Here is a 25979-nt window from a genome sequence, read left to right on the forward strand (position 1 = left end):
ATCCTGAGCACCAGCAGGAGCAGCCTGGCCAGTCCGCCTGACCTCAGTACCTGTGCCTGGCAATCCGAGTGGTGCGGGGAATACTTCACCTGGCCCCAGCAGCAGCAGCAGCAGCAGCAGCTTCCCGTGGACCTGCCCTGGGGTCGGTAATGGGGAGAGGGAGGTCAGTTTGAAAGCTGAGCCAGCCGAGGGGCCGGTTCCCTGTCTGTGAGTGGGACCATGTTTGTCTCCGTCTGGTACGCGAAAAAGATGGGCCGAAGGTTTATCAGTAACGTGCGAAAAGCAAAGAGGCAGCGTCACTCTGTCCCGGTAAGATGCTGTCAACCTAAACTCCGAGATTAAAGTGTGCACTCCATCCCCCCACTCCCCCTCCCCCCACTCCCCCTACCCCCCACTACCCCTACCCCCCACTACCCCTACCCCCCACTACCCCTACCCCCCACTCCCCCTCCCCCCACTGACCCAACCCCTCTTCCTCCTCTCAGTTCTCCCGCAGCCTCCCTCCCTGTCCACTTCAAGGACCCCGATTTCATGAGTGTGTGTGTGTTTACGGGCGTGAGTGTGGTTGTCTATGTGCATGAGTGTGTGTGTGTGTGTGTGAGTGTATGTGTGTGTGTGTGTGTGTGTGTGTGAGTGTATGTGTGTGAGTGTATGTGTGTGAGTGTATGTGTGTGTGTGTGTCTGTGTGTGTGAGTGTGTGTGTGAGTGAGTGTATGTGTGTGTGTGTCTGTGTGTGTGTATGTGTGTGAGTGTCTGTGTGTGTGTGTCTGGGTGTGTGAGTGTGTGTGTGAGTGTGTGTGTCTGTGTGTGTGTGAGTGTATGTGTGTGTGTCTGTGTGTGAGTGTGTGTGTGTGTGAGTATGTGTGTGAGTGTATGTGTGTGTGTGTGTGTGTGTGTCTGTGTGTGTGTGTGTGTGTGAGTGTATGTGTGTGTGTCTGTGTGTGTGTATGTGTGTGTGTGTGTGAGTGTATGTGTGTGTGTGAGTGTATGTGTGTGTGTGTCTGTGTGTGTGTGTCTGTGTGTGTGTGTGTGAGTGTATGTGTGTGTGTCTGTGTGTGTGTATGTGTGTGTGTGTGTGAGTGTATGTGTGTGTGTCTGTGTGTGTGTATGTGTGTGAGTGTATGTGTGTGTGTGTCTGTGTGTGAGTGTGTGTGTGTGTGTGTGTATGTGTGTGTGTGTGGTGTTGCCCATGTTAAATTGCTCTGTCCTGTCCTGAGATGTGCAGGCTGGGTCGGTGAGCCAGGGTGAAATGTGCGGTTACAGGCTGGGGGGATGTCTCTCTGGGACCTCTTTCTAGGATCACAATCAACTCAGTGGGCTCTGTCTGCAGTGGAGAGATTCCTGGGGCTCCCTCACGTTCCTCTTTAGCTTCTGTTCCACCTTTAAGAGTTCTCTGATTCTGACTATTTTTGTAAATTGATGAATTCACAGATGGTGTGCGTCCTTGGTATGGCTAGGACTGAATACCTGCTCATGGGAAGGTGGTAGTGATTACTGAGCAGAGGTGGGTGGGTGGGCAGGTTTTGGTGATAATGTCATCGTGCTAGCTGCCCAGAGGTGCAGTATAATACCCTGTAAATAATATAAAGCAAGAACAGAAATTGCTGGGATAACTCAGCAGGTCTGGCAGGGTCTGTGGAGAGAGAGAGGGAGAGAGAGACAGAGACAGAGAGAAAGAGTTAACATTTCAGATCCAGTTCTGAAGAAGGTTAACACTGTTTCTCTCTGTTCAGATACTGTCAGCCCTCTGAGTTATTCCGGTGATTTCAGTTAACGCCCTGAAAGTGAAGCAGGTGTCTGGTATACTCGTCTTTATTAGTGAAAGCATTGAGTATAGGAGCTGGGAGGTCATGTTGCAGTTGTACAGGGCATTGGTTAGGCCACTTTTGGAAAACTGTGTTCAATTCTGATTTCCCTGCTCAGGAAGGACACTGTGAAGTTTGAAAGGATTCAGAAAAGATTGACAAGGGTGTTGCGGGTCTAAGCTACAGGGAGGTGCATAGATAGGTTGAATAGTCAAGGTCCCCAGGGTGGGGAGTCCAGAACTAGACTAGATTAGATTCCCTACAGTGTGGAAACAGGCCCTTCGGCCCAACCAGTCCACACCGACCCTCCGAAGAGTAACCCACCCAGACCCATTCCCCTCTGACTAACACACCTAATGCTACAAGCAATTTAGCATGGCCAATTCACCTGGCCTACGCACCTTTGGAATGTGGGAGGAAACCCACGCAGACACGGGGAGAACATGCAAACTCCACACAGAGAGTCACCCGAGGTTGGGATTGAACCTGGGACCCTGGTGCTGTGAGGCAGCAGCGCTAACCACTGTGCCACTGTGCCACATAGGGCATAGGTTTAGGGTGAGAGGGGAAAAATATAAAAGGGACCTAAAAGGGGCAGCTTTTTCACGCAGAGGGTGGTACGTGTATGGAATGAGCTGCCAGAGGAAGTGATGGAGGCTGGTACAATTACAGCATTTAAGAGGCATTTGGATGGGTATATGAATAGGAAGGGTTTGGAGGGATATGGGCCGGGTGCTGGCAGGTTGGACCAGATTGGGTTGGGATATCTGGTCGGCGTCGATGAGCTAATTGAAGGGTCTGTTTTTCCTGCTGTCTGGGTGGGATAGTTTTCAAAGGGTTGGTGTGAACTTAATGGACTGAATGGCCTCCCATCCCCACCGTATGAACAGGATGTTAAATGAATCAGATTCTGACAACAATCCAGTTACTCGGTCAGCGCGAGGTTCTTTCTGCTTCACTTCCACGTGACTAATTGAATGGTCTGTCTTTGTGCTGTACTGCTCGATGACTCTGGGGATAATGGGTGAAATCACACTCCCTGCCTCTGGTGCAGTTAGTGTGAGAATCGCCACTCCAGAACTGTAAGGGAGTGAAGCTATCACTGAATATGTAAGAGTCTGTCTGCTTCACCAGGGAAGGGAAACTGCCTCTGGCCTCATCCAGTAAAAAGTGAGGACTGCAGATGCTGGAGATCAGAGCTGAAAAGGTGTTGCTGGTTAAAGCACAGCAGGTCGGGCAGCATCCAAGGAACAGGAAATTCGACGTTTCGTCGAATTTCCTGTTCCTTGGATGCTGCCTGACCTGCTGTGCTTTAACCAGCAACATATTTTCAGCTCTGGCCTCATCCAGCCTCTCCTTTCCACGTGACACAGACATGAACTGGGGATCATGGACGAATGTTGGCCCAGGAAAGAACCTCCATTCCATGAAAGAATACAATTTAAAAACATCAGCATTTTGTTAGAGCCAACCCCATATTGAGTGTAAGGACTGGGGGGTAAGGATGTCAAATATGCACCACCCACCCCCACACCCTGCATTTTAGGGTGGCACGGTGGCTCAGTGGTTAGCACTGCTGCCTCCCAGAGCCAGGGACCCGGGTTCGATTCCAGCCTCTGGCCACTGTCTGAGAGGGGTTCGCACGTTCTCCCCGTGTCTGCGTGGGTTTCCTCCGGGTGCTCCAGTTTCCTCCCACAGTCCAAAGACGTGCAGGTTAGGGTGGGTTGGCCATGGGAAATTGTCCCATAGTGCCCAGGGATGTGCAGGTTAGGGTGGATTGGCCATGGGAAGTTGTCCCATAGTGTCCAGGGATGTGCAGGTTAGGGTGGATTGGCCATGGGAAATTGTCCCATAGTGTCCAGGGATGTGCAGGTTAGGGTGGATTGGCCATGGGAAATTGTCCCATAGTGTCCAGGGATGTGCAGGTTAGGGTGGATTGGCCATGGGAAGTTGTCCCATAGTGTCCAGGGATGTGCAGGTTAGGGTGGATTGGCCATGGGAAATTGTCCCATAGTGCCCAGGGATGTGCAGGTTAGGGTGGATTGGCCATGGGAAATTGTCCCATAGTGTCCAGGGATGTGCAGGTTAGGGTGGATTGGCCATAGTAAATTGTCCCATAGTGCCCAGGGATGTGCAGGTTAGGGTGGGTTGACCATGGGAAATTGTCCCATAGTGCCCAGGGATGTGCAGGTTAGGGTGGGTTGGCCATGGGAAGTTGTCCCATAGTGTCCAGGGATGTGCAGGTTAGGGTGGATTGGCCATGGGAAATTGCAGGGTTACAGGGTTAGGGCAGTGTGGTGGGTCTGGGTGGGATAGTTTTCAAAGGGTTGGTGTGAATTTGATGGGTGAATGGCCTCCTTCCCCCACTGTAGGGATTCTATAAACAGTTTATTGAGTGAATCAGATTTTTGCAACAATCCAATCTCTTGATGAGCACAAGTTTGTTTTTGCTTCAGTTTTCTGTGGCTAATTGAATGTATATCCTCCTGCTGCTGTGGTAGGGTTTCTGTTTAAATCCCTGGGTTACAAATCAAGGAACTATTGTGTTCTCCCCGTCAACGCTGAACATTGCAATTAACTGCAGTAAACTTTGCCACTTGTTCACCCTGATACAAACTCGTTATGAGCTTCCCTTGAGCCCAAGGTCCTTGCTATTTTACCCTCGGTGTGCTGTAGCTGCAACCCAGCAAGAGAAGGCCGCTCGGCCCATCCAGTCAGCTCCGGCAGGCAATAAGATCCCCAAGTATTGAATCCTGACGCTTCCCAAGTCCAGCCCACCTTGTGGCTGTCTGCTCCTATCTCTCCTCCCCTACATTTGCAGTATTCTTTCCCGTCTTCCCACCCTCTGGTCTGAGCTTGTGAGGAAGCCTCGCGTGTGGCACCAATTATAAAGCTTTCCCAAACCAAAGCAGAAACCTGCACAGTGGATCCGACAACGTCCCTCCCCTCCCTAGGCTGGTATTTCACCACTCTCCCTCCCATCGCTGATGCCAATAATTCCCTAAACGCAGCAGAGATGGATGGTGTGGATCATGGTAATGTCTGTGTTAGTGTTACCATGGGCTGTTGTATTTCATACAGGAGGGATGTGTTAGCACTTGGAAGGGATTGCCCAGGATCTAGATCCGTGGTGCTGGAAGAGCACAGCAGTTCAGGCAGCATCCAACGAGCAGCGAAATCGACGTTTCGGGCAAAAGCCCTTCATCATGCTGCCAGGCTTGGATGGAGCATTTCAGTTCTGACCAAAGCTTGGATCCAGTCGGGCTGTTTGTGTTGGAGCAGCGAAGGCTCAGGGACAGGGACAGAGTGTATAAGGAGCAGCTGCTCCCTCAGTTGAAGGGTCAGTGACGAGGGGACACAAGGTGAAAGGCAGGAGGGGAATGTGAGGAAGGTCACTTTTACCCAGAGGGTGGCGATGGTCTGGGATGTGCTGCCTGGGAGAGTGCCCCAACACCTTTATAAAGTTCCTGGATGAGCACTTGGCATGTCATAAGGGTATGGGCCAAGGATTAGATTCAAGGTCAGGTTTTGGGACAGACTCGATGGGCCAAAAGGTCTTTTCTGCTTCACACGATTCTGTGACTTCAACAGTAACGGCGCTGCATTGGCTGGAGAGGGCTTCAGGACATGTGAAAGATGCTGTAAAAATGTTTGTTTGCCATGGAATGGGTGGGGATTGCCTCCTCTTCCCCCCCTTTCCCCTAGATTTCTTTTCCCTGTGCGTGCCCCCTGGCGATGGTAGGTAGGGGAGCTCTGAAGGGGCCACGCAGCCTTGGAGGGAGAGCAGTGTGGGACCCAGACTGGGATGGTGAGCTCAGGCCCTGCTGTGGTGTTACAATGGCGGGCTAGCAATGGCCCTCCCTCCCACACTAACAGGGCCCCCGCACTCTCCTGCTAACAATGGCCCTCCCTCCCACACTAACAGGGCCCCCCGCTCTCTCCTGCTAGCAATGGCCCTCCCTCCCACACTAACAGGGCCCCCGCACTCTCCTGCTAGCAATGGCCCTCCCTCCCACACTAACAGGGCCCCCCGCTCTCTCCTGCTAACAATGGCCCTCCCTCCCACACTAACAGGGCCCCCGCACTCTCCTGCTAACAATGGCCCTCCCTCCCACACTAACAGGGCCCCCGCACTCTCCTGCTAACAATGGCCCTCCCTCCCACACTAACAGGGCCCCCCGCTCTCTCCTGCTAACAATGGCCCTCCCTCCCACACTAACAGGGCCCCCCGCTCTCTCCTGCTAACAATGGCCCTCCCTCCCACACTAACAGGGCCCCCCGCTCTCTCCTGCTAACAATGGCCCTCCCTCCCACACTAACAGGGCCCCCGCACTCTCCTGCTAACAATGGCCCTCCCTCCCACACTAACAGGGCCCCCGCACTCTCCTGCTAACAATGGCCCTCCCTCCCACACTAACAGGGCCCCCGCACTCTCCTGCTAACAATGGCCCTCCCTCCCACACTAACAGGGCCCCCCGCTCTCTCCTGCTAACAATGGCCCTCCCTCCCACACTAACAGGGCCCCCCGCACTCTCCTGCTAACAGTGGCCCTCCCTCCCACACTAACAGGGCCCCCCGCGCTCTCTCCTGCTCATGTGGTTCACACTGAGGACTGTGGGAAGTTCGGAGCCTCAGTATGGGGGCTGACAGTTGGAAAACATTTGGGAATCATTGTGCTAGAACCTTATTAGATTAGATTACTTACAGTGTGGAAACAGGCCCTTCGGCCCAACAAGTCCACACCGACCCGCCACCCACCCAGCCCCATTCTCCTATATTTACCCCTGCACCTAACACTGCGGGCAATTTAGCATGGCCAATTCACCTGACCCGCACATCCCTGGGCACTATGGGCTAATTACCATTGGCTAACCCACCCCAACCGGCACATCTTTGGACTGTGGGAGGAAACCGGAGCACCCGGAGGAAATCCACGCAGACACGGGGAGAACGTGCAAACTCCACACAGTCAGTCGCCTGAGGCGGGAATTGAACCCGGGTCTCTGGGGCGGTGAGGCAGCAGTGCTAACCACCGTGCCGCCCACAAGGTGCAGAAAGGAGACCATTCACCCCACTATGCCTATGCTAGCCATCACCTTCTAGCCCTGTGAACGCAGCACAATGGACAGATGAATGACAATGAGAGGAGGGATGGTTAATCCAGGATTGAAGGTGTTACATCCGAACGTGCGCAGTGTGTAAGGAATAAGCTGAATGAGCTCGTGGCGTGGTCGATGTCACGGAGACATGGCTGCAAGGGCATCAGGATTGGGGGCTGAATATTCAAGGGTATACATCCTATTGCAGAGATAGGCAGGTGGGCGCAGTGGGGTGGGGGCGAGGTTCATCAGTAAGAAATGAAATTAAGTCAATAGGAAGAATCCCCGTGGGGTCAGATGGTGGAGAATCTGTGTGGGTAGCATTGAGGAACCGCACCATGATAAAACCATACTTGGAGTTAGGTCCAGGCCTCCAAACAGGAGTCAGGAGCTGGGGCTCAAGATACCTCAGGAGATAGAACAGGTGTATAGGAAAGGCAAAGTGACAGTGATCACGGGGAACTTCGATATGAAGGTGGGCTGGGAACAGCAGGTTGGTGGTGCATTGTAAGAAAGGGAATTTGTGGGATGTCTTCAAGCCGGCCTTTTGGAGCAGGTTGTGATGGAGCCCACGAGGGAACAGGCCAGACTGTGGGATTTAGTGGGAGAAAGCCTCATTCCTGATGAAGAGCTTATGCCCGAAACGTCGACTCTCCTGTTCCTTGGATGCTGCCTGACAGGCTGTGCTTTTCCAGCACCACGCTCTCAAACACCGGATTTAGTGTTGTGCAGTGAGGCAGATGTGGTAAGGGAGCGTCAGTGAAGGAACCTTTAAGAGGCAGTGACCATAATATGATCGAGTTTACTCTGCAGTCTGAGGGGGAGAAGATAGAATCCGAGGTAACAGTATTGCAGCTGAATAAAGGCAGCGAGAGAAGCACGAGGGAGGAACTGGGTAGGACAGACTGGGAGAGGATCCTAGCAGGAAAGACCGGGGGACAGTAATGGCAGGAGTTTCTGGGAGTAACTCAGGAGACACTGCAGAGATTCATCCTGAGGGAAAAGAAGCCTGGTCCAGGGAGGATGAGGCAACTATGGCTGACTAGGGAAGTCACAGACAGCAGAAAAGCAAAAGGGAAAGCATACAATGTTGGGAAGGACCGTGGGAAACCGGAGGATTGGGAAGCTTACAAAGACCAATAGAGGAGGAAGTGAGCACTGCATTTGTTGAGTTGAGAGGGTGGTGCTGGAAAATCATGACAGGTCAGGCAGCATCCGAGGATCAGGAGATTCAGCGTTTCGGCCAAGAGCCCTTCATCAGAAATGAGAGCATGGCCCAAGGTGGTGGGGGCTGAGAGATGAATGGGAGGAGGGTGGGGCTGGGTGGGAAGGGAGCTGAGAGTGCAATAGGTGGATGGAGGTGGGGGGAATGGTGATAGGTCAGAGGGAAGGGCGGAACCGATAGATTGGAAGGCAGATTGACATGTAGGACAGGTCATGAGGACAGTGCTGAGCCGGAAGGTTGGAACTGGGGTAAGGTGGGGGGGAGGGGAAATGAGGAAACTGGTGAAATCCACAATCCACAGCGGGATTGGAGGGTCCCAAGGTGGAAGATACAGCATTCTTCCTCCAGGCAGCAGGTGGTTAGGGTTTTGCAATGGAGGATGTGTTTGTCCACAGAGTAGTGAGGTTGATTGGTGCATTTAGTTATGGTACATTTCAGGGAACATCTCTAGGATACCCGCACTGACCAACCCGCACTGACCAACCCGCACTGACCAACCCGCACTGACCAACCCACACTGACCAACCCGCACTGACCAACCCGCACTGACCAACCCCACTGCCCTGTGGCTGTACACTGTTCAAATTCTTTAGGAAGTAATGAGCAGGGTAGACCAAGGAGAGCCAATGGATGTTACCTACCTGGACTTCAGGGAGGCCTCTGACAAGCTGCCGCACAGGAAGTTACTGAGTAAGATAAGGGCCCCAGGGTATCAGAGGCAAGGTGCCAGCATGGATAGAAGCCTGGCTGTCTGACAGGAAGCAGAGAGTGGGGATAAAAGGCTCCTTCTCAGGATGGGACTGGGTGACAAGTGATATTCCACAAAGGTCAGTGTTGGGGCCACAACGTTTCACTTTAAACATTAATGATCTGGATGAAGGAACTGAGAGCATTCTGGCGAAGTTTGCGGATGATACAAAGACAGGTAGAGGGACAGGTAGCATTGAGGAGGCAGGGAGGCTGCAGGAGGATTTGGACAGGTTAGGAGAGTGGGCAAAGAAGTGGCAGATGGAATGCAATGTGGGAAAGTATGAGGTCATACACTTGGATGGGAAGAATAGAGACATGGACTGTTTTCGAAATGGGGAGAAAATTCAGAAATCTGAAGTGCAATGAGACTCGGGGAGTCCTAGTCCAGGATTCTCTCAGGGTAAACCTGCAGGCTGAGTCAGTAATTAGGAAGGCAAACCAATGATGGCATTTATTTTGAGAGGAGTTAAATATAAGCAGGGATGTAGTTCTGAGGCTGTATAAGGCTCTGGTCAGACCACATTTGGAGTATTGTGCTCAGTTTTGGGCTCCGTGTCTCAGGGAGGATGTACTGATCCTGGAGAGTGCTCAGAGGAGGTTCACGAGAATGGTCCCAGGAACGAAAAGCTTAACATCTGAGGAATGTCTGAGGACTCTGGGTCTATATTCCATGGAGTTTGGAAGGATGGGGTGGGGGGATCTAATTGAAACATACAGAACACTGAATGGCCTGGACAGAGAGGATGCTGGGAAGCTGTTTCCATCGGTAGGAGAGACTCAGACCCGAGTAAAGGGAAGACCTTTTAGAATGGACAGAAGGAGAACCATCTTCAGCCAGAGAGTGGGGAATCGATGGGATTCACTGCCACAGAGAGCTGTAGAGGCCAGACCATCGAGTATATTTAAGACGGAGATAGATAAGGTCTTAATTGTCAAGGGGATCAAAGGTTATGGGGAGAAAGCGGGAAAATAGAGATGAGAAAGCTATCAGCCATGATGGGCGGAACGGCCTAACTTCTGCTCCCATGTCTTGTGGTCCACTTTCCCATTCAAGGATATCTCTGTTCCCCTTTTGGAAGTTCCTGTTGAATCCCTTCCCTCTTCAGCAGCACGTTTCCAGATCGCAACAACTTATCTGGCCAGAGAAACAAACACTCTCTATCCTCTCTCTCATCAGTCGTCCTAAATCTACTTGGTCCTGCCTCCTGGACAGAGTGAATCTTTGTTCCCCCCTTTATTCTCCCACCCCCAGCTCCCTGTCCAATCACTTGGAGCCCTCCTCCTTCTCTCAGCAGCTGATGGGAGGGAGAATTCAGCGACTAGTCCTTTGGTGAATTCCTGTCCCACAGCGATACAGAGACATGGAAGGGGCGATTCTGTTGGACAAGATGCTTGATTGTTGAGGTTAATGGAAAGACAATGGAGCTCAAGAGAACAGAATGGCCACATTGATGGTGCTGCCCTGTGTGACTCAGTGGGAGCTGGTGCCTGGGAGGGGGAAGTCTCGGTAGATTCTGCTGAACATCTCAACTCTGTTCCAGTTCTATATTGGCTGTTGGTCTGATGCCAGGGAATCAGCTGATGGGGGTTAGAATGGCGTTGATAGCTCCTGGGTAATGTGCCTTCTGGGAACTCGGAGCCCCGCAGTTGGATGAAGTGTGGGCTGACCCGGCTATGTTCACCTTCAGGGAGTTAGCTCAAGCCTCTGGCTCTTGGAGCGGATTCAGGAGGAGGGGAGGAGGCACATAGAAATGATCCACCGTAGGCAAAGTATTGTTCAATTGGAAACAGGTTCGAGGAAGGACTGGCCAGCACGGTGGCACTGTGGTTAGCACTGTTACCTCACAGCGCCAGGGATCTGAGTTCAATTCCAGCCTCAAGTGCCTGACTGTGTGGAGTTTGCACATTCTCCCCGTGTCTGTGTGGGTTTCCTCTGGGTGCTCCGGTTTCCTCCCACAGTCCAAAGATGTGCAGGTTAGGGTGGGTTGGCCATGGGAAATTGTCCCATAGTGTCCAGGGATGTGCAGGTTAGGGTGGGATTGGCCATGGGAAATTGTCCCCTAGTGCCCAGGGATGTGCAGGTTAGGGTGGGATTGGCCATGGGAAATTGTCCCATAGTGCCCAGGGATGTGCAGGTTAGGGTGGATTGGCCATGGGAAATTGTCCCATAGTGCCCAGGGATGTGTAGGTTAGGGTGGGATTGGCCATGGGAAATTGTCCCATAGTGCCCAGGGATGTGTAGGTTAGGGTGGGATTGGCCATGGGAAATTGTCCCATAGTGCCCAGGGATGTGTAGGTTAGGGTGGGATTGGCCATGGGAAATTGTCCCATAGTGCCCAGGGATGTGTAGGTTAGGGTGGGATTGGCCATGGGAAATTGTCCCATAGTGTCCAGGGATGTGCAGGTTAGGGTGGGATTGGCTATGGGAATTTGTCCCGTAGTGTCCAGGGATATGCAGGTTAGGGTGGATTGGCTATGGGAAATTGTCCCATAGTGTGCAGGGTAGGTGGGTTGGCCACAGAGAAATGCAGGGTGATAGGGTAAGGAGCTGGATTTGGTTCTGGCTGGGACGCTGTTCGGTGGTACGTGTATGGAATGAGCTGCCAGAGGATGTGGTGGAGGCTGGTACAGTTACAGCATTTAAAAGGCTTCTGGATGGATATATGAAGAGGAAGTGTTTGGAGGAAGATGGGCCAAATGGGGCTAGATTCGGTTGGGAAGATCTGGTCAGCATGGACTGAAGGGTCTGTTTCCGTGCCGTCTGACTCTACGGCTCTAGGGAATGTGGAGGCACAGCTTGGGGCAGAGGAGACTGAGGGGCAGATCTAACCAAAGTACCCAAGGCGATAAATCGCTTGGATTGCAGTAAGTGAGGCAGGAGACTTGGGAAGTGGAGCGACACAGATTGCAGGAAGGTGGGAGAAGGAACTCCTCAAACTGGAGAGTAAAATGTCCTCCGTCAAACAAGGGGCTGAATTGTGATTGGTTTGGGAAAGGATATTGAGGGATATGAAGCAGGGGAGGGGCGCAAAATGGAGTGAGATTGTCTTAACTGGAGAGTGCAGTCATCTTGAGGGGACTAGAATGGCCCCCTCATGTTCTGAACATTTCCTGATATATTCCCGAGCATTAATTCCTTTGGCACTGTGTGGCAATGTTCCGTTGCCCTGGTGTGTAGCTTTGCTCGGGATCCTGACCTGAATCCTTTCCCAGTGTTCTGTGCTCAGCTTAGCTACTGTCCATCAGGTGGGATATTAACCCTCACTTGGATGCAGAAGGTCTGAGGGACAGCAGAGGAGGCATCTTTCTAGTGTTTGGGGCCAGTGTTTTCACCTTGACTGACATCGCCACAAAGTAAGTGACTGCTGTTGGTGGGATTTTCCTGTGCACAGACCGGCCATTTCTGTTCCTGCATTTGAGGAGTGTTTCCAGTGGAACTCGGAGGTGTACAGAGGGAAGCGATTACCGCTACAAGTAATGCACGTCCCCCTTTAGTATCCCCTTGTGTTTGGATTGAGAGTGTGCGGTTACCAGTAACCATTCGGGTGACGAGGGAAAGGGACTGGCTGACCTGAGGGAGGGGTAAGGCTATGTCTGAAGGCAAAAACGTCTCCATTAAACGCTACCTGGCAAACTCTGCTTTGAAAGCCTGTGCAGAAATGGGTCATGTGGGATTGTGTTTCAGTCTTTATTAGTGAGGGTTTCAATTCTTCACAATGAATTTGTAATGATGCTAGCCTGCTGGGAAATAGGAAGACAGAGTTGAGGATATAACTTCACTAGTTATGCAGTCATAAGGAGGAAAATATCGTTTTCACTTTGTTACTTTGGAGAGCACAGATGTATCATAAAATCTATTACTGCAATCTTTATACTTGCACCCAACCCTTTAAAGGAAATATTAGACCAATTCACACAAATATTTAGCTGCCCACTGCTTCTAATACTTTGCTCAGATCATAATGACCGACTACAGTTGTTGGTGTCTGCCATGGCTAACAACATCTCACTGACTCAGACCTGACTGACATGGTCCTGGTATCAGGTTCCAAATATCCCACCGACCCACCACAGTGCTGAGGGAGTGGGCACTGTCGGAGGGTCAGTGCTGAGGGAGTGCTGTTCTGTCGGAGGGTCAGTGCTGAGGGAGTGGGCACTGTCAGAGGGTCAGTGCTGAGGGAGTGCTGTTCTGTCGGAGGGTCAGTGCTGAGAGAGTGGGCACTGTCGGAGGGTCAGTGCTGATGGAGTGCCGCACTGTCGGAGGGTCAGTGCTGAGGGAGTGGGCACTGTCGGAGGGTCAGTGCTGAGGAAGTGGGCACTGTCGGAGGGTCAGTGCTGAGGGAGTGGGCACTGTCGGAGGGTCAGTGCTGAGGGAGTGCTGCACTGTCAGGGGGTCTGTGCTGAGGGAGTGCCGCACTGCCAGAGGGTCAGTGCTGAGGGAGTGGGCACTGTCGGGGGGTCAGTGCTGAGGGAGAGGGCACTGTCGGAGGGTCTGTGCTGAGGGAGTGCCGCACTGCCAGAGGGTCAGTGCTGAGGGAGTGGCGCACTGTCGGAGGGTCAGTGCTGAGGGAGAGGGCACTGTCGGAGGGTCAGTGCTGAGAGAGTGCTGCACTGTCGGAGGGTCAGTGCTGAGGGAGAGGGCACGGTCGGAGGGTCAGTGCTGAGGGAGTGCTGCACTGTTGGAGGGTCAGTGCTGAGGGAGTGTGCACTGTCGGAGGGTCAGTGCTGAGGGAGTGCCGCACTGTCGGAGGGTCAGTGGTGAGGGAGTGGGCACTGTCGGAGGGTCAGTGCTGAGGGAGAGGGCACGGTCGGAGGATCAGTGCTGAGGGAGTGGGCACTGTCGGAGGGTCAGTGCTGAGGGAGTGCTGCACTGTTGGAGGGTCAGTGCTGAGGGAGTGCTGCACTGTCGGAGGGTCAGTGCTGAGGGAGTGCCGCACTGTCGGAGGGTCAGTGGTGAGGGAGTGCCGCACTGTTGGAGGGTCAGTGCTGAGGGAGAGGGCACGGTCGGAGGATCAGTGCTGAGGGAGTGGGCACTGTCGGAGGGTCAGTGCTGAGGGAGTGGGCACTGTCGAAGGGTCAGTGCTGAGGGAGTGGGCACTGTCGGAGGGTCAGTGCTGAGGGAGTGCTGCACTGTTGGAGGGTCAGTGCTGAGGGAGTGTGCACTGTCGGAGGGTCAGTGCTGAGGGAGTGTGCACTGTCGGAGGGTCAGTGCTGAGGGAGTGCCGCACTGTCGGAGGGTCAGTGCTGAGGGAGTGCCGCACTGTCGGAGGGTCAGTGCTGAGGGAGTGCCGCACTGTCGGAGGGTCAGTGCTGAGGGAGTGCCGCACTGTCGGAGGGTCAGTGCTGAGGGAGTGCCGCACTGTCGGAGGGTCAGTGCTGAGGGAGTGTGCACTGTCGGAGGGTCAGTGCTGAGGGAGTGCCGCACTGTCGGAGGGTCAGTGCTGAGGGAGTGCTGCACTGTCAGGGGGTCTGTGCTGAGGGAGTGCCGCACTGTCGGAGGGTCAGTGCTGAGGGAGTGCCGCACTGTCGGAGGGTCAGTGCTGAGGAACGGTACAATGTCACAATGAGACTAGTGTTTAATCCCAGACTTTTGTTGAGTTTGAATGTCACCTGTGTCATGGTGGGGATTAATCTGTGTCCCTCAAACATGAGCCTGTGGTTGGGGAGTCCCTGCCCGGTGACAATACTGCGCTGCTGCCTACATTCCCAGAGAGAGTGGCAGTGTCAGGGAGAGCTGCAAATGGGAGACCGGGATGGGATAGGAAATGGGCAGAGAGGGAGAGTGGACTCAGTGTGGGAGGGAGGCAGTGTGGGGGTGAAGCGAGCCAATCTGGGGGGCGGGAGGGGTAGAGAGGCAGTGTGGGGGGCGGGAGGGGTAGAGAGGCAGTGTGGGGGGTCGGAGGGAGCAAGGAAGTGTTGGAGGGGAGTGAAGGAGAGTTGGAGGGAGATTGAGGGGAGGCTGAAGCATCGCAGCCGAGTTATGTGAGGGAGAATGCAGTCGAGGTGAGTGAGAGTGCGGAGCAAGGGGAAAGATTGCCAGAAAGGATGGGGTTTTGAATTGGGGTTGGTCAGGGAAAGTCAGGAGGGAGGGGGTTTGGAAGGTGAGGGAGGGGCGAGGCATCAGGAGGCCTGGGGCTTCAGGAGGGAGTCAGCACCGCGAATGGCCAACATGAGCTCTGCAGCTTCCTTTCAGGGCATCTGGGTCCCAGAGCTGGGGCTGAACCCCTCGTTGCTTCCCCCAGGTAATGAACACTGTCACTCCCTCTCTCAGACTCCATGTTCCCCCGACTCCTTCGGGATAGGTGTGCACTAACTGGACAGTGCTTCACAGCGTGCCATCTCACCACACGCACCCAGCTGGGAGCCGAGGGCATACACCTGGCTGCAACTTTGTACCAGCCCCTGCATTAGAGTCATCGGACAAGCCATTCGAAACTGTCGGTCCCTTCAGAGCACATTCAGTGTGGAGTGAGAGGGTCAGTCAGGCTATATCCTGCACAACAGCCCTGGATTTAGACCAGTATTGTCATAGAGACATACAGCATCGAAACAGCCCAACTCGTCCATCCCGACCAGATATTCTCAATTAATCTAGTCCCACCTGCCAGCATTTGAGCCATATCCCTCCAAACCCTTCCTATTCGTATACCCATCCAGATGCCTCTTAAATGTAATTGTACCAGCCTCCACCAGTCCCTCTGGCAGCTCATTCCATACACACACTACCCTCTGCGTGAAAAAGTTGCCCCTTAGGTCTCTTTTATATCTTTCCCCTCTCACCTTTAACCTATGCCCTCTGGTTTCAGACTCCCCTACCCTGGGAAAAAGACCTTGTCTATTTACCCTATCCATTCCCCTCATGATTTTATAAACCTCTGTAAGGTCACCCCTCAGCCTCCGACACTCCAGGGAAAACAGCCCCAGCCTGTTCAGCCTCTCCCTGTAGCTCAAGCCCTCCAACCCTGGCAACATCCTTGTAAATCTTTTCTGAACCCTTTTAAGGTTCACAACATCCTTCCTCTTGCAGGGGGACCAGAATTGAACGCAGTATTCCAAAAGTGGCCAAACCAATGTCCTGTACAGCTACAGCATGACCTGCCAACTCCTGTACTCAGAACAATGGCGGCAAGCAAACCAAATGTTTCCTTCACCACTCTGTCTACTTGCAACTCCACTTTCTTGCCTTAGCGAGAGAGAGAGAGAGAGAGAGAGTGTTGGGGGGGGAAGCAGCTAAGCCCCATGCATTCAGGAAAACCAATTTCTCTGGGTCGTATTTGACAGTAATTTGATGGGAAGCCTCAGGTTTATTCCTGTCCCAGTGAGCAGCACGTCGCTGAAAGCAGCTCAAGTCAGGCTTCTGAAAACCCAGGCCTTTGTTGTCATGGAAACAGGCATCCTTGAAAACTAATTTAACAATCCTTCCCCTCGCTCTTCCACCCACGCTTAATGTAAATGGATTTCCTACAAAGCTTTTCCACCTGAATCTTTAAGGGGGACTAACAGATTAATCAGTTGCTAGCCAATTCTGTCAGGAGGGGGCTTCTTCTTTTCTGAGCTAATCTAAATTTATTTTTGGGTATGTTCCTGGCATCTGTCCCTGCCTGGCCGACTGTCCGTCTGCTTCTCTGCTGGCAGGTCAGGCCTTAATGGTTAAATGTTCTTGGGCCAGTGAACTGACCCCTTCCTGCAGGAGACACCGTCACATCACCTGCTCCCTTCAGACAACTCGCTCTAACCCAGGGATCACTGGGCAGTGATCAGGAGCAGGGACCCTGCCTGATTTCCCCCCTCTCTCTCTAACCCAGGGAATACTGGGCAGTGATCAGGAGCAGGAACCCTGGCTAATTTCCTCTCTCTCTCTCTAACCCAGGGATCACTGGATAGTGATCAGGAGCAGGATCCCTGGCTGATTTCCCCTCTCCCTCTCTGTCTAACCCAGGGATCACTGGGCAGTGATCAGGAGTAGGAACCCTGGCTGATTTCCTCCCTCTCTCTCTAATCCAGGGATCACTGGACAGTGATCAGGAGCAGGAACCCTGGCTGATTTCCCCTCTCTCTCTCTCTCTCTAACCCAGGGATCACTGGGCAGTGATCAGGAGCAGGAACCCTGGCTGATTTCCCCCCCCCCCCCTCTCTCTCTAACCCAGGGATCACTGGGCAGTGATCAGGAGCAGGAGATTTTTTCTGGATGAGAGGTACCAAGGATTTGCCCCTCCCCGGGTGTCCTGCTGAAATAGTGTGAGAGAGGGACAGTGTGCTGAGGAGGTATTTATCTGTAAGCTGTCAGGGTGGGTGTTGAATGATGATTTATTTTGGAGGTTGGTTTCTGTGGGAATACAGAATGTTTGAGTGTTTCCGAATGGGGAGGTTTTGTTGGGATTGAATGGCAGGATTGTGACCAGCTGTCTGTGGAGATTCATTGACACCTCTCACCTGAGGGTGATGTCTGGAGATGGTGTTCTCACAGCTCCAGCAGTGACAGAGACAGATCAGCCTTGTGTTAGCGAGTTCTGCATTGTCAGTGAGAGTTTACAACAAGGTGTGAGAACACAGCACGACCTCAGAGTTAGCTCGGTCACAAGCTTTCAGCTTAGCTCATCTTACCTGCCTGGACTGTCAGGAGGGTATTATAATGTACTCAGCAGGATTGACTCTCCGAAAGTGCTGTACTCCCTCAGCACTGACCCTCCGACAGTGCGGTACTCCTTCAGCACTGACCCTCCGACACTGCAGCACTCCCTCAGCACTGACCCTCCGACAGTGCGGCACTCCTTCAGCACTGACCCTCTGACAGTGCGCACTCCCTCAGCACTGACCCTCCGACAGTGCGGCACCCTCTCAGCACTGACCCTCCGACAGTGCGGCACCCCCTCAGCACTGACCCTCTGACAGTGCAGCACTCCCTCAGCACTGACCCTCTGACAGTGCGGCACCCCCTCAGCACTGACCCTCTGAAAGTTTACAGTAAACTGTTGAAGGTCAGGTGAAAAGCTGCAACCATAGACCAGCATTTCCATCTGGAGCGGAGGGTTCAATCCGGTGGAGATTCCCAGTATCCCCCTGTTACATTCCTCTTTTGGGACACCTATTGAAAGGGGTGAAGATGTTGTAGCTCCTGTCTCTGACCCTCTGATGCAGGGCTGAGGGGGAATGCATAGGAACGTGGGCATTGAGATGCAGTCGGTCGGTCAGTCTTTAACCTGTGTGGATTCACTTTGTCCCAGTGTTGTTATTGACGCACACACCACTGCGAGTCTTTTCTCCTGCCACGTCAGGCTTGTAGGTGATCATTAACAATGCCACGGTCATGGGGAAATGGTCACTTACAGGGGAGAGGGGAAAGGAATATAGAGGGGGAATGATGGATAGATAGAATGAGATAGAAAGAGTGAGAGGGTGAATGATACATAGAGCAAGAGAGTGAGTGAGAAGTGCACATGACCCACACGAGACTCCCCCAGCAGGTGCTCTCCTCCCAGCTCTGAGACGGTAGGTGAGCCCTGGGTGGGCAGGGCAAGTGCCTCAGGGATACCCTCAAGGCCTCCCATGGTGAGGTGCAGCATTCCCACTGACACCTGGGAATCCCTGGCCCGAGACTGTCCAAAGTGGAGAAGGAGCATCCAGGCACCAAGCGAAAACAGGGAAAAGAAGGTGGTGCCTCACCAGCAGCGCACCCACTCCCTTCCCATGACCACCATCTGCCCCCCAGTGTAACACAGCCTGCGGCCTGTACCCCCCAGTGTAACACAGCCTGCGGCCTGTGCCCCCCAGTGTAACAGAGCCTGCGGCCTGTACCCCCCAGTGTAACAGAGCCTGCGGCCTGTGCCACCCCAGTGTAACAGAGCCTGCGGCCTGTACCCCCCAGTGTAACAGAGCCTGCGGCCTGTGTCCCCCAGTGTAACAGAGCCTGCGGTCTGTGCCCCCCATTGTAACAGAGCCTGCGGCCTGTGCCCCCCAGTGTAACAGAGCCTGCGGCCTGTGCCCTCCAGTGTAACAGAGCCTGCGGCCTGTGCCCCCCAGTGTAACAGAGCCTGCGGCCTGTACCCCCCAGTGTAACAGAGCCTGCGGCCTGTACAACATCCACGGACTCCCCCTGGGAGGGGAGGAGAGTCATCCTCGTCTGTGAGGGACCACCGATGAATGATGATATATAGTGTGAAAATTGAGTGATACCTCGATAGAGTTACAGAGATGTACAGCACGGAAACAGACCCTTCGGCCCAACCCATCCATGCTGATCAGATATCCCAACCTCATCTAGTTCCACTTGCTAGCACTTGGCCCATATCCCTCCAAACCCTTCCTATTTATATACCCATCCAGATGCCTTTTAAATGTTGTAATTGTACCAGCCTCCACCACTTCCTCTGGCAGCTCATTCCATACACGTACCACCCTCTGGGGGAAAACATACCTCAGGTCCCTTTTAAATCCTTTCCATCTCAGCTTAAACCTATGCCCCTCTAGTTTTGGATTCCCCTACACTGGTGAAAAGACTTTGTCTATTTATCCTATCCATGCCCCTCATGATTTTATAAACCTCTATAAGGTCACCCCTCAGCCTCCGACACTCCAGGGAAAACAGCCCCAGCCTGTTCAGCCTCTCCCTGTAGCTCAGATCCTCCAACCCTGGCAACATCCTTGTAAATCTTTTCTGAACCCTTTCAAGTTTCACGACATCCTTCCTATAGGTAGCTTGATGGAGTTAAACATCACACACCCCCCAGGTTATAGTCCAACAGGATTAATTGGAAGCACACTAGCTTTCGGAGCATCACTCCTTCATCAGGTGGTTGTGGAGAGTAAGGTTGTCACAACTTTATACTCCACAACCACCTGATGCAGGAACAGCGCTCCGAAAGCTAGTGTGGTTCCAATTAATCCTGTTGGATTATAACCTGGGGGGTGTGTGATGTTTAACCTTGTACACCCCAGTCCAACACCAGCAAATCCAAATCTTGATGAGTTAGTGACAGATCGAGTAACAGAGTGGGATGAAGAGGAGCTAGGATGAGACTGGTGTTGAATAGAAACACAACATGGAGCAGTTGGGCTGAATGGCCTATTTCTGTGTGTGTAAAGGTCAATGCAGGTGACGATAATGGTCGCCCTGACTAAAGGACCAAAGTGCATTGGCTGGCTCCCTGAGTGACAGAGACTAATTGTTATTGAGCAGAAATGTTAATTATTGCCATGAACCTAACTGGGCCCTTAATCCAGTTATCCATCCTGTCAAACAACCCATCTCCCCTGTGGCACTTCATGGTAACTATGGAGTAACCATGGATACTGTTCCCTTAGAGACTGGTCTTGAAAGAGTGCCGAATTCCAGCCGATGTCAGGGGAGTCCAATCAATTTCTTTTCAATGGAAGTAAATGTTGTGGCTGTTCCACTGGGAGTTCTTCCAAAAGACATTGACTTCCGGATCAAATATTCCTGTTAAATAAAAAGTCGAGATTCCAATTTCATTTTCTCTTTCCTTACAATGCTCTGCCTCTGCTCCCAGATGGATCTCCCCCTTGTCCAGTGACGTTGACCTCTGTTGGGGGATGGAGTGATTTCTTGCTTTCCTTCCATCCCACAGTTACTGTCTCATATCCCATCTCTTCCATTCCCTCTTTGCCTCTCTGTTTTCTGGTTCAGTTTGCCTTGCACTTGGTGAATCTCTCTCCCTCTCTGTTCCCCTCTCTTTCACTTTATCGTTCTTTCTATTACAAGCCAATGATCTATTTATTTTCTGGATTTGTTCCTTTCTTGATCGCGTTGTCCTTTCTTTTGTTTCTGTACCCTCCTTCCTCTCTCCTTCCTGTCACTTTTCTGCCACCTTCTCTATCTACCTTTCCACACGTTGTCAATAAATCTGTCTCGCTCCTGCCTCTCATCGCCTGGCTTCAACTTCCCTCCAGCCTGGCAACTCTGTCAGACTTAGAACACAGAACATTTCAGTGTAGTACAGGCCCTTCTGCCCTGGATGTTGCGTTGACCTGTGAAACCGATCTGAAGCCCATCTAACCTATACTATCCTATTCCCATCCATGTGCCTATCCAATGACCATTTAAGTGACTGTAAAGTTGGTGCCCTGTTGCAGGTAGGATATTCCAGGCCGTGACTACTCTTTGAGTAAAGGAACTACCCCTGATAGCTGTCCTGTATCTATCACCCCTCAAAGCCATGTCCCCTCGTGTTAGCCATCACCATCTGAGGAAAATGGCTCTCACTGCCCGCCCAATCTAACCCTCTGCTTATCTTATGTGTCTCAATTAAGTCACCCCTCAACCTTCTCTCTCCAATGAAAACAGCCTCAAGTCCCTCAACCTTTCCTTGTAAAACTTTCCCTCCATACCAGGCCTAGTAAACCTGAACTCTGACCCTTTCTAGACTTGCCTCCTCCTAGCCTTCATTGAGGTTGGGGTTTTGGCAGCTTTGAGATTTACCAGCTTCGTCTCTGTCACCCAAGGCTGGGAGGTGAACCCACGAACTACGGCCTGAGAGTTCATTAAAGGAGATTTGGCTTTGCTTAAAACTGGCAACTGCGAACGTGACCCATAACCACAGCGGTGAACCCACGACCTCTGCGATTCAAGGTCACCGGTGAGAAGGGTTTCAGTCCAGCGTCTCTGTGGTCTGAGGGCAGGAGCTGAGGGGCTGAATAGTCAGAGGAATCTGACAAACAGCAGGTTCAGCCCTGATGTGGGGAGGTCAGTCAGAACGCAGCAGGGGTGGAGGGGTCAGGACTAATTTATTTGCAGACTGTGAATTTTCAGGAGTGCGTCATCACACAGTGAGCACCTTTGTCGTCACTGCTGAAGGTTTTGTGTGTTTTGTGCTGGCCACAGCGAGGCGAGGGCATCAGGAATCTCAGCGAAACGGGAACAATTGTCTTCATCTCTGCGCAACTGAGAAAGGGCAGGAGGGATGGTGCACCGGGAGAACTGGGCGCTAATGAGATACAGAGAAGGAAGCAAATGGCAGTGAGACAGTTTCACCAGGTAGCCCAACATTCACGTGGGCAGCACTTGGTAATATTAATCCGAGATACTGTCACCACCGGAGCAGAATGGGGGTCGGAAATTCAGAAATGTCCACAGATATGGCGCAGAGTTAATACCATCGGAGTTGGTGGGGCTGGGGTTTCAGCTGTGAGGTGGGCAGCTCATTCCTCCCATAAGGGAGAGCGGGAAGGTGTACCCTCTGGCTGGGGGTGGGTGGGAAAGTGTACCCTCTGGCTGTGGGTGGGTAGGAAGGTGTACCCTCTGGCTGTGGGTGGGTGGGAAGGTGTACCCTCTGGCTGTAGGTGGGTGGGAAGGTGTACCCTCTGGCTGTAGGTGGGTGGGAAGGTGTACCCTCTGGCTGTAGGTGGGCGGGAAGGTGTACCCTCTGGCTGTAGGTGTGTGGGAAGGTGTACCCTCTGGCTGTAGGTGGGTGGGAAGGTGTACCCTCTGGTTGTAGGTGTGTGGGAAGGTGTACCCTCTGGCTGTAGGTGGGTGGGAAGGTGTACCCTCTGGCTGTAGGTGTGTGGGAAGGTGTACCCTCTGGTTGTAGGTGTGTGGGAAGGTGTACCCTCTGGCTGTAGGTGGGCAGGAAGGTGTACCCTCTGGCTGTAGGTGGGCGGGAAGGTGTACCCTCTGGCTGAGGGAGAATGGGAATGTTTACCTGTATACTCAGCTCTGCCGTCTTTGAGAGAGCCACCACAGGCCTCTGCTTCCCTCTCTATCGTCCATCTCAGTCACCCGCGGATGACGACACGTTTTATCGTGCTTTTTGTTCAAGCTTTGTATAACAGCAACTTTCAAACTGCACCGTCCCACGTGTCATCACCCAGACCACATTTGCACACTCCAGCCCTGACACCCCCTCCCTATCTCTGTAACCCCTCCAGCCCCTACACCCCCTCCCTATCTCTGTAACCCCCTCCAGCCCCTACACCCCCTCCCTATCTCTGTAACCCCACCAGCCCCTACACCCCCTCCCTATCTCTGTAACCCCCTCCAGCCCCTACACCCCCTCCCTATCTCTGTAACCCCTCCAGCCCCTACACCCCCTCCCTATCTCTGTAACCCCCTCCAGCCCCTACACCCCCTCCCTATCTCTGTAACCCCACCAGCCCCTACACCCCCTCCCTATCTCTGTAACCCCCTCCAGCCCCTACACCCCCTCCCTATCTCTGTAACCCCCTCCAGCCCCTACACCCCCTCCCTATCTGTGTAGCCCCCTCCAATTCCGGCCCTTTGACCATCCCTGAATTCCCACCAGTGGGAACTGTTCCTTTAACTGCCTGGCTCCTGAGACCTGGGGGTTTCTGAAGCCATTACACCACTCACTCTCTGACTTCACCCTGCTCCTTTCAGTGTTGAGACATTTGATTATGTTAAAGGCTCTATATAAATCTGTGTTGTTGTTGCTCTAGCAAGAACTAATTTGCAACTCTGGCCAGTGAGTTATGTACTTCTCTTTGAAGATAAATAATTCCTGCTGATGGATTAGTCTTCAGCATCCTGTCTAATTAAGGTCAGAACATCTTATGAGTTGGTTTGCCTTGGGATTCAGCTGCCCTCCCAGGGATTCCTGATTGGCAATTCCCAGCGGAGAGTGTCTGTAAGGTCAGGGCTGCAGGGAGCTCGGGTTTCTAGTCCGTTTCAACTGGCAACTCATCAAGGCTGGCATTTTGATTGTATTGTGAGGTGGATGAAAATCTCCCCACCCCCCACCCCTCAGCCTGTCCGAGGTTAGGGCTGCAGGAACAGTGATGTACTAGCAGTGCAGTCTGATGTGACTGTGTGTGTGTGTGTCTGTGTGTGCCTTACTGTTCCTGTGTGTGTGTATGTGTGTGTGTGTGTGTTCTATGTCTGTGTGTGCCTTGCTGTTCCTGTGTGTGTCTGTCTGTGTGTGCCTTGCTGTTCCTCTGTGTGTGTCTGTGTGTGTCTGTGTGTGTGTGTGTGTGTGTGTTCTGAGTCTGTGTGTGCCTTGCTGTTCCTGTGTGTGTCTGTGTATGTCTGTGCCTTGCTGTTCCTGTGTGTGTCTGTGTCTGTGTGTGCCTTGCTGTTCCTCTGTGTGTGTCTGTATGTGTGTGTGTGTGTGTGTGTGTGTGTGTATGATACAGCATGGTCTCAGTGAGGTTGCGTTGTGAATATTGTGCCCACATCCCCAGTCAATGGGGTTGACGATGAGCCTGTGAACTGTCCTGTATTTCTCGCCTCGATCTAGAGTCCTGTTCACTGAGACAGTCTCATTGAAATGGATTTTTAATAGCAGGCTGTTATACTGAGGCATCTGCAAATGATTCATGCTGAGAGTTATTCTGTGAATGGGAGGGAGTGCTGATATTCAGGAGAGTACAGGAAGGGCAGGATCCCACAGACAGCATCCTGCTGGTGCCAGTAATTGATCTCAGAAAGACAGAATTTGAATTCCTGCTGCATTTATCGGAGCCTTGACTCTTCACAGAGTGCTCCAGAACTGACAAAATGCTGAAAAGAAACACCCCGGAATGGGAATAATGTAGGAACACAACAAGATCCCAATCCGACTTGTTTATTTGTCCATTCATACAATGTGGCCATCTGTGTCAAGGTCAGCATTTGTCACAGTGCCCACTCCCTCAGCACTGACCCTCCAACAGTGCCCACTCCCTCAGCACTGACCCTCCCACAGTGCCCACTCCCTCAGCACTGACGCTCCGACAGTGCCCACTCCCTCAGCACTGACCCTCCAACAGTGCCCACTCCCTCAGCACTGACCCTCCCACAGTGCCCACTCCCTCAGCACTGACCCTCCGACAGTGCCCACTCCCTCAGCACTGACCCTCCAACAGTGCCCACTCCCTCAGCACTGACCCTCCCACAGTGCCCACTCCCTCAGCACTGACGCTCCGACAGTGCCCACTCCCTCAGCACTGACCCTCCGACAGTGCCCACTCCCTCAGCACTGACCCTCCCACAGTGCCCACTCCCTCAGCACTGACGCTCCGACAGTGCCCACTCCCTCAGCACTGACCCTCCGACAGTGCCCACTCCCTCAGCACTGACGCTCCGACAGTGCCCACTCCCTCAGCACTGACCCTCCCACAGTGCCCACTCCCTCAGCACTGACGCTCCGACAGTGCCCACTCCCTCAGCACTGACCCTCCAACAGTGCCCACTCCCTCAGCACTGACCCTCCCACAGTGCCCACTCCCTCAGCACTGACGCTCCGACAGTGCCCACTCCCTCAGCACTGACCCTCCGACAGTGCCCACTCCCTCAGCACTGACGCTCCGACAGTGCCCACTCCCTCAGCACTGACCCTCCCACAGTGCCCACTCCCTCAGCACTGACGCTCCGACAGTGCCCACTCCCTCAGCACTGACCCTCCGACAGTGCCCACTCCCTCAGCACTGACCCTCCGACAGTGCCCACCCCCCTCAGCACTGACCCTCTGACAGTGCCCACTCCCTCAGCACTGACCCTCCGACAGTGCCCACTCCCTCAGCACTGACCCTCCGACAGTGCCCACTCTCTCAGCACTGACCCTCCGACAGTGCCCACTCCCTCAGCACTGACCCTCCGACAGTGCCCACTCCCTCAGCACTGACCCTCCAACAGTGCCCACTCCCTCAGCACTGACCCTCCGACAGTGCAGCACTCCCTCAGCACTGACCCTCCGACAGTGCCCACTCCCTCAGCACTGACCCTCCGACAGTGCCCACTCCCTCAGCACTGACTCTCCGACAGTGCGGCACTCCCTCAGCACTGACCCTCCGACAGTGCTCACCCCCTCAGCACTGACCCTCCGACAGTGGAGCACTCCATCAGCACTGACCCTCCGACAGTGCGGCACTCCCTCAGCACTGACCCTCTGACAGTGCGGCACTCCCTCAGCACTGACCCTCTGACAGTGCCCACTCCCTCAGCACTGACCCTCCGACAGTGTCCACTCCCTCAGCACTGAACCCCTGACAATGCCCACTCCCTCAGCACTGACCCTCTGACAGTGCCCACTCCCTCAGCACTGACCCTCCGACTGTGCCCACTCCCTCAGCACTGACCCTCCGACAATGCAGCACTCCCTCAGCACTGACCCTCCGACAGTGCCCACTCCCTCAGCACTGACCCTCCGACAG

The 25979-nt window shown here is 53.3% G+C and overlaps 1 protein-coding gene across 1 annotated transcript in view; it reads left to right on the forward strand.

The window, feature by feature from the left end:
* The first annotated feature begins 219 nt into the window (after positions 1-219).
* LOC132835293 (disks large homolog 4-like) overlaps positions 220-25979 on the forward strand; it is a 71536-nt gene continuing 45776 nt past the window's right edge. Inside the window, exon 1 of the mRNA XM_060854713.1 lies at positions 220-303. Coding sequence (XP_060710696.1) covers positions 220-303 — 84 coding nt within the window. The remainder of the gene's footprint in view (positions 304-25979) is intronic.

This window comes from Hemiscyllium ocellatum, chromosome 44 (assembly GCF_020745735.1).
Source record: "Hemiscyllium ocellatum isolate sHemOce1 chromosome 44, sHemOce1.pat.X.cur, whole genome shotgun sequence".
Lineage (NCBI taxonomy): Eukaryota > Metazoa > Chordata > Chondrichthyes > Orectolobiformes > Hemiscylliidae > Hemiscyllium > Hemiscyllium ocellatum.